The 16268-nt window shown below is 45.1% G+C and overlaps 1 protein-coding gene across 1 annotated transcript in view; it reads left to right on the top strand.

Moving 5' to 3' along the window:
- The window catches only part of ABCA4 (ATP binding cassette subfamily A member 4), a 1055123-nt gene that overhangs the window by 778776 nt on the left and 260079 nt on the right, over window positions 1-16268 (top strand). The window contains exons 31-32 of the mRNA XM_086957892.1: window positions 5830-5924; window positions 10976-11008. Coding sequence (XP_086814018.1) covers window positions 5830-5924; window positions 10976-11008 — 128 coding nt within the window. The remainder of the gene's footprint in view (window positions 1-5829; window positions 5925-10975; window positions 11009-16268) is intronic.

Here is a 16268-nt window from a genome sequence, read left to right on the forward strand (position 1 = left end):
GGCCGGGTCTGACCCCGTGATGGTGCAGGCATGGCACGAGCGCACCATCTCATCCACCATGCGATCCATGGCCGGGAACCATACTTTGCTGCGTTGTCTGGCCTTTGTTTTGGCAGTTCCTTGGTGGCCCGTGTGGGCGATCACGAGGGCCTGTTGTTGGAGGCTTGCTGGCACCACAATGAGATGCCCTCTCAGTATAACGCCTTCATCACCGACGCTCAATTCATGGCGGATTTGCCAGAGCTGTTGTCGGGCATGGCTAATCTCCGGACGAAGTCCTTGAGCTCCTTCCAGAAACCTCGTCCAGCTTCCAGTATCCAGGGCAGTCTTGACGCGGGTTAGAGTCTCATCTTCAGCGGTGGGTCTTCCCATCTCCTGCAGGGTGAGGGTGTCCGGGCAGGCAGCCACGGACACCATGTGGACGAACTCTTCCACCAGCAGGCTATCCGCCAGTGGGATTGCTTTTCTGGTGACATCCGGATGCCTGGACAGATAGTCCGCTGGGTTGTTGGCGCTGGGCCGGAAGACTAGGGTGAAATTGTATCCTTGTAGCTGTACGGCCCATCGTTCAATCCGCGGTGGGGCAAGCCTGGAGGACCCGGCGAACAGGGGCAGGAGTGGCTTGTGGTCGGTCACGATGGTGAAAGGTTGGCCACAGAGATACAAATGGAAATGTTGGCAGGCCCACTTGATGGCTAGCGCCTCTCGCTCGATTTGAGCATATCGCGTTTCAGTGTCCGTGAGAGCCTTGCTCGCATAGGCGACAGGTTTCCAGTCGTTCTGGCCATATTCCTGCAGTAGAACGGCGCCGAGACCTACGGGGCTGGTGTCCACGACCAGTTCGGTCTTCCTGCGTGGCTGGAAGTAAGCCATCGTGGCCTTGTCCAGAAGGCTCGCTTTGATTTCCTGGAAGGCTTGGTTTGCTGCGCCAGTCCATTCCCATTCATGGTCCTGTCTAGTGAGTGCGCGGAGGGGCTCGGCCAGGTCGGCTAAGTTAGGTATAAATCGGCCACAGTACGTGGCCATCCCGAGGAAGCTTCTCACCTCGGTGGGGTTTCTGGGCGTGCTGGCATTCTGGATAGTTTCCGCCTTCTTTGGGTCAACTCGGAGCCCTTCGCGCGTGAACCGGTAGCCGAAGAAGTCCACCGCTTCTTGGTAGAACGAACACTTTTCCTTGTGTAGGGTTAGTCCATGTTCTTGTAACCTCTGTAAGGCGGCCCTTAGATGTGCATGGTGTTCCTCCAGCGTGTTCGAGTAGATCAGAATGTCGTCGCTCAAGTTGATGACCCCACTCAGCCCGGACAGAACTTCCCTTATCGCATTCTGAAATACTTCGGCCGCCGATGACACTCCAAAACTTAACCTCTTGTATCTCCGGAGTCCGACATGTGTGGAGAAAGTCGTGATGTATCGGCTGGTCTGATCAAGTTCCAACTGGTGGTAACCCGCGTTGAGATCAAGTTTGGAGAACCACTTCGCCCCGTTGAGGTCGGCGACGATGTCGTCCATAGTGGGCGTGATGTGGCGCTCCCTTTTCACGGCAGTGTTTGGCAGCCTCATGTCGACGCACAGCCTTATGGCACCAGGCTGCTTGGGCTTCGGGGCAACCACCAGTGGAGACACCCACGGAGTCGGTCCTGACACCTTCTCGATGACATCGAGGTCTTCGAGCTTCTTCAGCTCCTCTTCGACCTGAGCGCGGAGGTTAAACGGCACTCTTCTGTGACACAAGGCAACGGGACGGATGGTGGTGTCTATGTGTAGTTTGATTTTCTTGTCTTTGAGCTTTCCGAGGCCGGTGAAAAGCGCAGGGAAGTCTCCTAGTATGGTATTAGCGTGTGATTGGTGGACTTGGTTGGCGAAGAAGACCATCCCGAGGTCTTCCGCTGTGTTGCAGCTGAGTAGCGTCCCTTTTTTCCCTTCAGTTACATGGAACCGGGCCTCCGTTGTGTACTCCCCATTACGAATAGTGGTGCTGATGACGCCGCATAGTGGCATGGGTTTGGTGCCTCCATACGTGTATATCCGAGCGTTCGTCGGGGCTAGTGTGGGTTTAGGCGACATCTGTTCATACTGGTCCGAGTCCATGACATTCACGGAGGCTCCGGTGTCAATCAGCGCCCTGATCTCAGATCCTTCCACAGAGATCGTGCACATGGGTGGTGGTCTCTTCCGGGTGGATATCCTGCTGACATAGGATACTACATACACTTCATCATCTTCCTCGTCCTCATAGTACGGCTTCCGTTCTTGGGCCTGCGTGTTGGGCGGCAGGTGTTCATGTTTCAGCGACAGCTGTCTCACTCTGGATGTCATCGACCGAGATCCATGTCCGCCTCGCGCCCTTTGGGCGTTGGGCCTGTATCGTCCTCCTTGGCACACCGCGGCAAAATGGTTGAGCCTGCCGCACTTCGAGCACGTTTTTCCTTTCGCGTTGCACACAGCGGTCGCTGCATGGTCTCCCCCACAGTAGGCACACTGAGCGTCCCGGGTCTGCCACTGTCGAGCTCTACCTTCCGCCGGTCTCCTCTGTATCGCGTCAACAGTTTCTTCCTTAATGGGCGCCATTTTGGGCGCGGCTTGCGGGGCCATAGGGGACCGGAGCGCCAGCTCCATTTCGTCTGCTCTGGAATTCGACAGTTCATGGGAGCGGGCAAGGACGAGAATGGCATCCATCGTGATGCCCGGTTGTCTGAGGATGAGCTTCCGTAGAAGGTTAGATTTGCAACCTACGATGATCTGGTCCCTGATTTCTTCACGTGGTTCTGTAAACGGGCAGCTGCTTGCCAGCCGGCGCAGCCTCGCATAATACATGTCCACTGATTCGGCCTCAGTTTGCCATGCCCGCTTAAACTTGAACTTCTCATAGTCTGTGTTGACCTGGGGGTCAAAGTGGGTATTCAGCGCGGACACGGCCTCGTCGTAGTCATCGTCCTCGCCGGTGTTCGGGAGAGACTCGAAGAGGTCATAGATTTCTGGGCCTCCATACAGGATCAGAAGTGATCTTTTCAATGCGTTATCTGTCTCTCTGGTGCCTCTGAAGTAGAGGTTCAACCGCCCCAGCCACGCCTTCCATCGCGGCACCGCAGTTGCTGGGTCCGCAGTCTCGCTGAATGGCGGAAGCGGGGCCACTCCGGTGTGGGCATGGCTGACTATGCGAGTGTCTGCTCCGCGCCGTGGAGGTGGGCGTGGCGTAGTGGTATGTGCGGCCGTCCACGTGGGCGCACCCCCTGTGGCGGCGTCGTTCATGCTGTTGACCCTTCCCTTGGATCACGCCCCACCTGCGCGGGCCGTGTAACGTGGAACGGAGTTGGGACGGTGAGCAATGATAGACCAGTTGCACTTGCCAATGCTTGATGGCACTGTTGGTCCCTGTGTGCTGACGTGCAATGGTCCACCGTAATGTTGTTTAATTCGCCTTTCTCCTTTATTGTTATTTATTTCCCATTCATGAGAGCCCAGGCGCGCAGGACATGGCAGGATGCCGCAGAGGGCCAGGCACGCGTTGGAGGCACCACGTGATCGTGCCTCGGGGCTGACGTGCGGCGTCTCCCCTGTTCACCCCTCCCCCTCCGGGGCAGCACGCAATGGAAGCGCACTCGCGCTGGATGCAGAGCGGGGCAAGCCCGCGGACGGCAGCAGGCACAGCGCGGGGGCCGGGCAAAGGCTGCGGGACGAGGCACTCACCAGGCGGCTCCCGCCAGCTGAACGCGCTCCGACCAGGGAGGCGCGTGGGCGGGGAGCCGACTTCGAGCAGGTACAGCAGGCCGGCGGACGAGCTTCGCGGCCCAGGAAACAGCTGAGCAGGGGCGGCCGGCAGCAGACGACAGGTGAGGAGCGGACAGCTCCGGCAGGGCGGCCAGGCACGCGTGGGAGTAGAACCGGCCTCGTCGCCAGTGTGGTGGGCGAGGTCAGGGCCTCGCGCGCAGTGCTGACCAAAGGAAGTGACACACACAGAGAGTAGTAGGGTATGCCGGAAAGACCCCGAGCGGTCTTCCGCGCTTTTAATATATACCTCGGGCGGGCCCGTCCCGAGGGTGGAGGCGTGTATGTGTGTGTGTTGTTACAATGTAGGTGAGAGGCCGGGTGGCTCTCTACACCACCCTTAACCTACCTCCACCCCCTTCCCTGCATTCCTCCCCCTCCTGTGGCTATTTATCTTCTTTCAGTCCAGCAGACTAGTAGCGATGTGCTGATATGCAGGCTCTCAGAGAGCGCTGTCAGCCTGGCCTGAAAGACCTTTATGACCTAGAAAGAGTGGGTAACGTGTTTTGCTATTTACTGTTGCTGCGTCATAGCAGTGATTTATCAGATTCAGAAACTGATGAAAGGGCAGAGGCTCTCTATGATAGCTATATATAATAAATGAATCATAATAAGTGAGCCAAATATAACAACTAGTAGGGCCTCAACTTCACCAGATTATTTCTAAGTGCTTTGTGGGAAGGGTAGAGACATTGCCCACACATAGTCAATACATTTAAAACATTAACCCCAATTATTTTTAGCATGCATGTAAAACCATAAAAAAGTGATGCATTAGAAACAGGCACTAGTTAAAAAACTAACATTTAAGAAAGAAAGAAACATTGATTCTATAGTTCCTGTGCAACCTATATAGTTTAGTAAAAAAGTCTATGTGACCACCCCAAAATCTCCGTGAAACAGTTTTTTCCAAATCATTTCTATTGCTATTTTAATTCTCTGTAAGTTTACGGAGTGTCATGTAAAGCCATACTAAATGGCAGTGCTTATCACATGCAATAGGCAAATGCATCTAATGACATTTCTTATGTATATTTACATATATGTAATTATAAACCTACCTGTTTCACAATATGAATCTTTCATTTGGGTAGTGTAGTCTCAAGTACAGATACTGGCTAAAATGTTGCAGCCACATCTTGTCTAGTCCATCTCTAATTAAAAGCAGAAGAGCTGCATCATACTATAGAGAGTCCTCTAAGAAACAAAAACAAATAGATATGAACAATTTATATTATGGGTGGGAAGTAATAATGGACAACAGTAGGTTGCTTCTATTACAAAGAAGTGAGATGCTATATCTGGTGTGGGGGTTTGGTAAGGACAGCAGCCAATATCAGTGTTTCTGGATTCCACCAATCTCAAGTGAATGAACTGTATCTTGGGGCATTCAGTCTTCCAACCCGTTCAGAGGGATCCCATTTATGATCAGTCTACATCTTATTGGTGTGTTATGTTCATGTTCTACCTAAGCGTCAGATTGGACGTGTGGGTTGGCATTACCAACTGTTGTCTGAGCACCAGACACAAATGTTAGCATAATTCCATCCCAAATGTTTGCAATGGGAGCCTATGTTATCAACAGCTTTCTTCCCTTTGCAGGGCTATGCCCTCAGCCTGTGCCCACATTCGGACCCACAACTCCAATTGCACCCAGTTTGCTATTAGTAGCTCTAGTTCTATACATTTGTTACCTACTTTCTTTCTCTTTGGATGTGGGAAGAAGCCCAACAAGCAACCTGCGGGTTGTGCAGACCAGACTTGCTTAAAGATATCCATTGGGGTTAGTAGTCTTTCACAAATAGTGGCCTATTTTTTTAAAGGTTTCCCCAATTTTGGGAATTTGCAGGCAAAAGCGCTCTACAACTGCCAATTCAAACACATAAAATGTGGCTAGTGTAACTTAACAAGCTTAACTAAGACAGTTAAATATTATTTATCAAAACCTACCATTTGGGATCTGATGTTGTTATTTGCAAGCAAATGGCAATGCTTACATCATTCTGGATCCAGTGATGAACAATGCAGAAATGCTGCTGTGACTGTATTTTGTTTTTTCCATAGAGAGTACAGCCGAGCACAGATATCCTTCAAGACCTCACAGAAAGGAACATCTCGGATTTCCTGGTGAAAACATACCCAAATCTCATACGAAGCAGGTACTTTTTCTTAACTATAGTTTTGTTTCTGTTTCTGCTGCCAAAGGTATATGTAAGACAATTTCCCTGTCTTTGCTACAGTTATCCTCAGATACAAACAACACCCTTGCGTGTAGAAATTCAAGTTGACCAACTTCAAATGGTTTCTTCTAGATCACCTGCCAGGTTATATTTTGGTTCTGTATTGAATGATTATTGGCTTAGTTATTTATTTATTTTTGGTTTTGTATCGTGTAGACACAACCCTTAGGTATGAGAGGGATTTACATAAGTTACAAGAAAATGCATAATTTGCATACATGTGTAAACAATGAATGTTAGAACAGGTAGGATAACAATATACTAAAATAATACGTCAGGGGGCATAACACTGACAATTCCTGGACACAGATAGGATAACCATTTTATGTTGTTTGATAAAAAAAAGTGTCAATCTGCAGAGAGGTCTTCTTAGGTTAATCTTGTTGCATGTGAGATTTAGATAAGATTGTAAAGGTCCCATCGAGCTGTAGTCCTTTGTTTTTATTCTTGAAGATCTCGTCGAATAATTGTAATTGGGCAAATTCAGGTAGTTCCAGATATTGACATACATTGGTGCCTATTTCGTCAAATTTGTTATTATTATTTATCTATCAGAAATTGCCTTTTTTCCTGTTAGCTATGTATTGTCCAATCCCCAAAGACCTTTATGCCACAACTTGACCTTGTAGAACAGTTTGAATTTGGTCAACTTTTATTTTCATAGGAGAAGCCACTCAAAGTGATCCTTTGCCCTTGATCAGTAGCCAGAAGGTGCCCTTGTTGGGTATGTATTGTGGTAGTTTTCAATGAGAAACGTGACGACTGTCCCGTCCATACATATTACAAGTGCCATATAATATATTTCTAATTTTAATAAGGTGGACGGGATATCTGTCATGTTTGTGACAGTAATCTGTCCATCAGGCTCTAAATCAGACTCTTGGTCTACTGTTTCCTTTGTACACTTATTTATTACTCTTCAATATTTTTTTTAGCCTTACCACTAGTGTTGAGGAATTCAGTTCACACAAAGTGGAAAAACTAACTGTCCTTTAACTTTCACTGCACTGTACCCTGAGGAGTTGAGGTAGCCGAGCCAATTGTTCCTCTCCTTTTGTTGAAAATGTGCTCGCCATCTGCCTAGTTTAATTCTGTTCTCTATCTTAGGAAAATTGGTCTAATCTTTTTTTTTCATCAGGTGTACACTCCTCACCCTAAAACTTTTCTTCAATGGCATATGTCTGAAAAAATAAAGCAAACATGACAGTCGACAAGCCTTGAATACGTAAAAAACTTAACTAACAACATTTGTGTTGCTGGGGAAGCAAAGTTCTGGAAAGCGGGAAAATAGCAAAGTTAAGAGTACAGAAAGAGAGACTGGGTTGGGAGTAGAGAGTTGAGGGATTGGATTTGCTGATGAACAGATTCGGGTGTCGTCCAAATGTAAATGGGGAGAGCACATGGAGGGATCAGGTTGGAAGAAAATATTCGGGATACGAGGCACGGTGGTAGAGTAGAAAGCACTAGCATGTTTGGGAAATTCTGTGGCATTTTTTGTTGCTTTATAGTATTAGCAGGTGGTATGTCACCTTTCAGCTGCATAGGAGTTCTTAAGGATGGTTAAATGGCAGGAATACAAAGACAATTTTGAAGTTCTAAATATATCAGAAGCTGCAAGAGCCTTGTGTGTCATGGATGTAAGTGGTGCTTCACACTCTTATCAATACTCTACAACATCTCTCTGCAGCATTCTGCCCTGTCAACCAAAGTACCATGGCCCACATGCATCAAGCACTTTTTCATTCGCAAACGGTGCGATTCCTTAAAATCGGCCGTTTGCGAATGCAAAAGTGCTTTTTGGGATGCATGAAGCAATTTTAGAATTCGCAACATTGTTGCGAGTTCTAAAATTGCGGGTGCTTTTAAGAAGTCGCAGATGTGCGACTTCTTAAAAGCAATGCATCATTACTTTGACAAGTGGAAATTCGCAATTAGGGTTCCAAATTTACCGAGTGGTTGAACCACTCGGTAAATTTGGAAAAAGTGTTTAAAATGCTTTGAATGTTTTTTTTTCAACATTCATGTTTCACACACACATGTCCTTAGGACATGTGTGTGTGAAACATGATGCGAAAAATACATTTCAGGGGTGCATGGGGGGGTCCTTTGGACCCCCCCTGCACCCATGAAATTTTCTAAGTGCCACTCGCAATTTGCATTGACTCCTATGGGCCTTTTGGCCCATAGGAATCAATGGGAATTGCGAAAATTAACTTAAGAATTCGGTATTTCTTTGGGATTCGGTAAAAATTGCGAATTTTACCGAATCACAAAGAAATACCGAAAAAAATGATGCATAGCATTTTGGACTTCTTAATTTGCGATTCCTTATTTTTCGCAAATTAAGAAATGCAAAATGACACAATGATGCATGTGGGCCCATGCCCCTGACACTTACCTCCTTGGTATTCTCCAGAAATGCTCTTGGTTTGTTTTTCCTACTTATTGTACTGCTCTTTTTCTGACTATTGAGGTTCTATTCACAAATGTATTTTGGAGTATGTTAAGTAGTACTCCTATAGTACTATTTACATAGTCCTAACTGACTATGTGAATTGCCCCCCAAAAACTTTACAAATTGTAATAGAATGGGAATATTCATATGCATTTAGTACTAACAAAAATGTTTGTGCCCCTTTGCACTTTTACTAATAGGGAATTGGACGTTTTAGAGCACATTCACAAAAGCATGTAGGAGTACGTAAAAGAGTACTCCTGTAGTACGGATTCCTTACTCATAAACACTTTTGTGAATCAGCTCCTTCTGCTTTTGCTCATTGCTCACCACCATTACCAGTCAGCATTTCTTTACAGTCCCTCTTTACACACCAACACACTCTCTCAGTGCTAAAAACCCAGAAGTAATGTGAACTTTAATTTGAGTCTGGACATTTATTGCCTCCACCCACTATATTCACTCCATTCCAGATTCTCCACATAAGAAAAATTAATCAACATCTACTTTAGTGTCTGCACTCTGGGGTACTCCAATAGCCTGTGGATGAGGCTACACATCGGAATAATTGCCATTTTTGTCACACGTACTCTGTGCTACCTGCCTACTCTACCATCTCGAAGTACGGAAATCAATCAGGGAGGATATCAGCCAGAGGTCAGTTGCATAAGGAGATGCACACACTAGCCTACAAAGCCATTCAGTATTCAGTTTTTCCTTACCTGTCCTAGTAGGTGTCAGTCTACACACCTGCTAGCTTTGTGCTATCGGCCTATCAACTTCTCCACCCTTGAGGGGGCACGCAGGCTCTTAGGGGGCCCCATGTGCTCCTCAAAGATTTAATCAATCAGATGCTTGGGTCTCTATTTTGAAATGGTCTCACTAACCATATCTGGACGAACACCTATCATGCAGAGAGGCCAATTTACAAGCCCCTATCGGCACAGGAACATCACTTTTTCTGACATTCCTGTGGCGATTCAGGCTTTGCCTTATTTATAAAGCAGGGTTAAGCAACTTAAAGTGGCTTAACGCTTCCTTTTCATGAGTAAAAGGGGCAAGCAATGGGTGTTGCGGTGGGCATCCCGCCACAACACCCATTGCGTTTGAATCAGCCCCATATTTACAAGGGTGGCATAAATATGGGGCAGCACCAAAATTAAGACAAAAAAAACGTTTTTTAACATGGCGCAATGTGGAGAAATTCTTTATTTCTCCTCGTTTTTGCTGTTTCTATGCGTGCTGCATTGTGCAGCCAACATAGAAACAGCAAAACGCCATGCATGATTGTTTATGTGCAGGAAGGTGTCCCTTCCTGCATATAAACAGTCATTTTAAAAATGACAAGTTGCAACTTCTTTGTTTGCTGCACAAAGCAGCACACATAGAGAGTTACAAATCGCCATTTAGGATTGTTTATGTGCAGGAAGGGACACCTTCCTACACATAAACAATCATAACCACAACATATGCACCCTTGCAGTATTGTAAGCACCCCTCCCACTTTTGTTACAGGGGGCCAATATTGCAACTCTACTGCAAAACCAGCCCCAGTGACAAAACCTGCCCCTACGGCCACAAAACCGGTCCCACCCCTCCAGTCCACTGTGGAAATGCCCAGTGCTGGCTTTGGCCAGACTGGCCCTGGGCGGAGCGCAGCGTTAAGCCAAGAAGGCTAAAGCCGCGCTCTGGCACTTCCCTTGCATATATACCCCTTTAAGTACCCGAATGGACACCTTCCTACACATAAATAATTATTCCCACAATGCAGGCACCCTTGCACTATGGCGGAGCGTGGCATGAAGCCAAAAAGGCTAATGCTGCGCACCGCCACTTTGTTTGTAAGTATACCCCTGAATTCAAAGTGAAAAAAATCCAACTCCTCATGCTTTTAAAACGCAACGCTGTGATATTCATTTTTTATCCAATGCTGTTGCTGACACATGTAAAAATATATATGTTGTAGACACCTATGAATGCTGCTGAAAGTCATTCAATGTATATAAATAGTAGCCTTTACTTTAATTTTTTCATGTTTTGCATAATTGCCCCAGCTGTTCACAAGTATGTTGTCCTACATTGTTAACTGATTTTAAGTATGATAGTAACTACATAGTGCATATCTGTTAGAAGGGAAATATCTCTAACAAAACAAATGCATGTTTCTTACCATTGGCAGTGGAGGGATGCATCAATATGTCACTTTGCCTATGGTGCCCAAAATCCTAGCAGTGGCATTAAAAGTTAGACGGAATGTACCAAGTGTCACCACTGCAGTTCTGCATTTTTCACGCTGCGAAGACATTGTTATCCGTGCTCCAGACCTGAGCACGAAAAGTACCTGTAATAACAGAGTTACATATTGTGATGTGAACAACTGTTTTGCAGTGGCAGAGTTCATATGTCACATTTTCATTAAACTAGAAGCCATTGACGGATTATCCACTATATGAAATGTGAAAAGGGCTCCAGCGAGTAGTTGAATTAAATTTCAAAATGTTTCCTTATTTTACAGCATGAAGACCAAGTACTGGGTGAACGAGCAAAGGTAGGAATCTAAATATATAATACGTGTGATATTGACATGTTTCACGTCTCTCAATCAAGACAACGTAGTTGAAGACACAGATGAATGGAACATTTTGAATGCTGGGTTTCTGCCACTTGTCCTTTTGATCATCCTGTCAGTTAACCTGCCATTTTCACTATGAACATCTCAGTGCTCACACGTCTGTTGGAGTTCAGATGGTGCAGCTCCCACCATGCTTTTACGGGAGGATCATTTAAAGGTAGCCAGCACAACCCTAAATTGCTTCTTTACTACTTTCCGCTTGTGACTAAGCTTACTTCTGACCTTTTAAAAGTATGCGTACCTTCTGCTTTGCTCACTTTATGTGACTGATGCTTTGCACCTCGGCTGCTGCATCCTTGAGTTTTGAACATACACGGTTTAAAACATTTACAATGTCTGCCATTCAGGTCAGAGGTCATATGATGTCACTTCCTGTGATGTTATCAGGGTCAAAGGATCTGTAATGCAATATCTACCACCTCTGGATTTTGGTAATATGACAACATTGTTCCATTTATTCAATCTCTATAACTTTGTGTATGATGCTGCTTGATATTCACAATGGGATCAAGAACATACTAAGTAGGTGTTTTTGACTATGTTGGTATTTTCTTTCTTGCACAGAAAGATAAAAGGAAGCAAGAACATTAAAATAATTTTATATAGTGTCAATGAGAGTGATGCCATAACTTTGATACAGTTTATTGTAGTCTTGTTTGTGGCAGCTCTTAATGCAGCATTCCGGAGGATATACCCCCACTATATCACATGCATTATATTGTGTGACAATAATATTGCATCGGGACCAATACGCCATCCACTACTTCGTAACTTAAGTACAATCGGTGAATTCAATTGTTAATAAGTTTATGTAGGTGATGTGGAGATAACAATCCTAATGATATTCTAACAATAATGATGTAGTAGTAGGTAATATGCTGGATGCAATATTATTGTAGGTCAATATTCTCAACCATAATACGGTGTATGCGTGTTACCACAGACCAAACACCCACTCCCTCGCCTTTACTAGTCACAATTTATTTTGAGTAAATTGTGTCTTTTTTCGTGTGCCGCCTGGTGTATTCTCTCAGCTCTGAAAACCAGTGTGCTTTTATGTAAACACTTAATGATTCACCTAAGGACACCCAACAATTCCATAAAGTAAAGGAAGTAAAGTGAAAGCTGTACGAGATGGAGATGGTGCTCCCCAATATTAGAGTGTATTTAGATCAATGTGACAGGTGTCATTGGGTTGGTTCTGTTACACAACTCTCTGGAAGAAACTTCTCTCAAATATAAACTTCCATAGTTAAGGCTCTGCTCAGTGTGTGCTAACAGGGAGAAATGTGGGCCGAACTATGGGGCCGATTATGATCGCGGACGGACTTGCGTCCGTCCGCGATCACTGAGGAGGAGGGGACGTCTGCATGGGCTGCGGAGTCCCCTCCTGTGCGATTAGGATGTGACCGCCAGGGTGGATGCAGTATGAATGTTTGTAGAGTGAAGTGTTTTAAAAATTTACAATATGTCTCAGTAGACGTGCTTTGAGAAAATCCAGGACAGACATCCCGGAGATATGAAATTAATGTGAATATTTTGATAAAGAATTCCTGAAAATGTATACATGATATGAAAATAAGAATACAATTATATAAAAAAGCATATCCTTCAGAGATCTTTTTTATGGGAGATAGGCCAGCTCATTTGAAAAGAAAGGTTGCTGGGGAATTTCAACTAGATTCATCAAGCATTTTTGCGGGCGCAAATGGTGCGAATCGCTGAATTCGGCCGTTTGCGCCCGCAAAAATGGCATTTGGAATTCATCAATGGGTCATGAACTCGCAATTTGAAAAATCGCAAAAAATTTCGATTTTTCAAATTGCGATCGCATTTAAGGAATCTCAATTTGAGATTTCTTAAATGCTATTTATGAACCATTAAAAAATTGCGATTTCGCTATTTTTTGCCGCTATTTACCGCGAAGTCTGACTTCCTGGTAAATAGCGAAAACTGAGAAAAATGCACTTTTGTGCATTTTTCTCAGTTGTATGTTACACACACACATGTCCTTTGGACATGTGTGTGCGCAACATAAGTCTACATTTTCATTTCAGGGGTGCTACAGGGTGCTACAGGGCACCCTTGAAATCGCATCCTTATTTGCGATTAGCAAATTGCTAATCGCAAATAAGGAATAACCCCCCATTCATTCCTATGGGCCTAAAGGCCCATAGGAATGAATGGGGAGTTATTCCTTATTGCGATTAGCAATTTGCTAATCGCAAATAAGGAATTTGTAGGAATCGCAATTTATTTAGTGATTCCCACATGAATCCCGTTTTGCAAGTGCTTAATAGCGATTCCTTAATAATCGCTATTAAGGACTCGCAAAACGGGACAATGATGAATCTAGCTGTTTGTCTCTATTGAGAGTTCTGCCCTGCCCCAGTAATCTAATCTGTAGCAGGGGGTCATTTTTGCATTTTGCTCTATATGAATGCTACAGTACAACTCAATACAGGGCAGCTACTTCCAGTTTTATCAAGCTGGTGCTGTGCAACAGCTTACCTCAATCAATCAATACTTTATACGGCTGCAATACATAACCTTAAAAGTATTTATATGTGCAAAAAACCACTAATGTTAAAATACAAGGTTAAAACACAAACTAAACAAAGGTGTTTAACCCCTTCGCTACGGCGGCTATTCCGCCGCAGCGCTAAGGGGGAGGCGGGGCCGCGCAGCGGTCCCGTGCTCGTGACAGAACCGCTCCGTCACGGCCCGCGGGTGAGCTGTGCTTGTGACGGAATGGTTCCGTCACGGCCCCGCCCGCTCAATAGAACGCCCAGCGCAGGCCGGGAATTCGCGCTGTGCAGCCGCGGCGAGCGGGCCGTGACGGAACCGTTCCGTCACCAGCACAGCCCACCCGCGGCTCATGATGAAACGGTTCCGTCACGAGCATGGGAGGGGTTAATATTTGAGAATCACTGAGTGCAGCGCCAAACATGGCAATTTTAGGATGATATAAGCAGCGCCCAATATAACATGGAATAATAAAACAGAAGTAGATTAGAATTGATCATATGCATAAGTAGTGAACAGAAAAAAAACGCAAGGGTCGGCCATGTGAGTCCAACTAATTAAGAAAGTCAAATCACTCCTATTTGAATCTCCAAAAAGAACAAGGTATGCTTTAAAACGAGAAATATCTTTAAAACTTTAACATTTGTGACTGTTAACAACAGCAGTTAAAAGGCTGGCCACCAAATATAACACAAGTAGTATAGACAACACCATAAGTTAAGTTAACATAGACTAACGTTGCTTAAATGCGCCATCCTTTGGTAGAAGAATGAGGAAAATGGCACCGGGATTATGTATAAGATGTGCAAGAAAGCTTAAAGTGCATTAAGTGCTGAGTCCGAGAATTGTTGCACTTTTCAAAAAGTGCCAAAAACTGCAGAATCTCTACCTAACGGATATCTTCGTCATATCCTTTATTGCTAGTCATAAAAAACATTAAAAAATAACAATGTAAAATACCAGTGCTCATATGCACACATATGGATACTGTAAGTTAAAAAACTATAAAACAGTGTTGTTGACCTTTTAGAAAGAAATGTAAACAATTCAGAAATTTAAGATGTCCATAAAACCCTAACTCCCTACTTAATTTTCTGTGTCCTCAAATACCATATGGCTGTCAGAAATCTGCAAATATCAAAAAAACACTGGTCCACTGGTGTCTGTGATGCATATTCTAAGCACAGTGGTACGGTCATTGAGGCCCAACATTCTACACAATGGTACTATCCAATGTTTCTGTTGCTTTTTATATACTACACACAAAAAAATTGTTCGATTGACTTGATGACCTCACATCCCATGACGCACTTATTTGATGTACCTATCCCCTTATTTCCAATGACAACTGAAGGGAGCTTAGTGCACCCACCCTAAGTTTGATAAGAAGTGCTTGTGTAAACAGGTTTGTGACATATCTAAGTAAGGTTCGAACTCAAAACCACATTTAAATAATAGATGAACCTAGATTGATCGCACTGGATGGTATTCTTGATGAGCAGACTCTAAGTCTATCCGCAGTATGTAATGAGGTGGCTGGCCCAGTTAAGGTAGAAGCCATCTATACTGCCACTATGGATCAGATTGGCAAGTTGTTTACGGTCCCAGCTAAAAAGAGTCTGGCAACTACCAAACCAGTTCAGAATTGGTCTGATAGTAACTGTAGAAGGAGGAAAAATAACCTAATTATTGCTGGTAAATCTTCTAATCCAGCATCTGTCAGGTTGGCTAGGATGTACTATAGACAGGCTATAACAGCCGCCAAAAAGGTTTGGGAAGAATCCCACTGGGAAAACCTCAGAGATGCAAGCCAAATTAAGAATGGTTACTTATTCTGGTCATTAGTTAGAAAATCGGCTGGCTGTGACTCGAACCAAATTCCAAATCATATTACAGACAGAGAATGGTTTGAACATTTTGCTAAACTCTATGGTGGGAATGAACTGTCCGGAGCCCCAGGGCATTTGAGCGGTGCTCTGGATGCTGGTTCCCGGCGGATCGTACCAATTAGGGTTGATAAAAAAGAGGTCCTTATGGCAATAGCCAAAATAGTCTCTGCTAAAGCCCCAGGACAGGACGGTGTGCCAGGTGACCTTTTTAAAGCTAATCCTGACGGCTGGGCAATTCATTTTTCTACTCTGATAAATGCACTGCTAGCAGGTTCCCCTGTCCCTAACTCATGGAAGGCGGCTGAGGTTGTTCCAATCTACAAGAGGGGCCCTAGGGAGGATCCTGCCAACTATCGCCCAATTAGTCTTATAGACGCTGGGCAGAAATTGGTTGGCAGGGTTCTCCTAGAGAGGATCCTCTTGTGGGTGGAGGAGAATATCATCTCCCCTTTTCAGGCAGGCTTTAGGACATAAACGGGCACTATTGACCAAGTATTTAGGTTGCTACTCCTTCTTTGGAAGGTGGTCACCATAGGCAAAGGCGGTCTTTATTTGGCATTTATTGACTTAAAGACCGCCTTTGACCTGGTTCCCAGAGACCGCCTGTGGATAATCCTGGAGGAGATGGGGATTCCTCTACCAATCCTGAATCTTTTGGCCCGCATGCATGATGGGACCTATGCCCGTATTAGATGGGGATCTCAAGGCCAAAAAACTGATAGAATACCCGTGAACCGAGGGGTACGCCAGGGCTGCGTGTT

This window comes from Lissotriton vulgaris, chromosome 1_1 (assembly GCF_964263255.1).
Source record: "Lissotriton vulgaris chromosome 1_1, aLisVul1.2, whole genome shotgun sequence".
NCBI lineage: Eukaryota > Metazoa > Chordata > Amphibia > Caudata > Salamandridae > Lissotriton > Lissotriton vulgaris.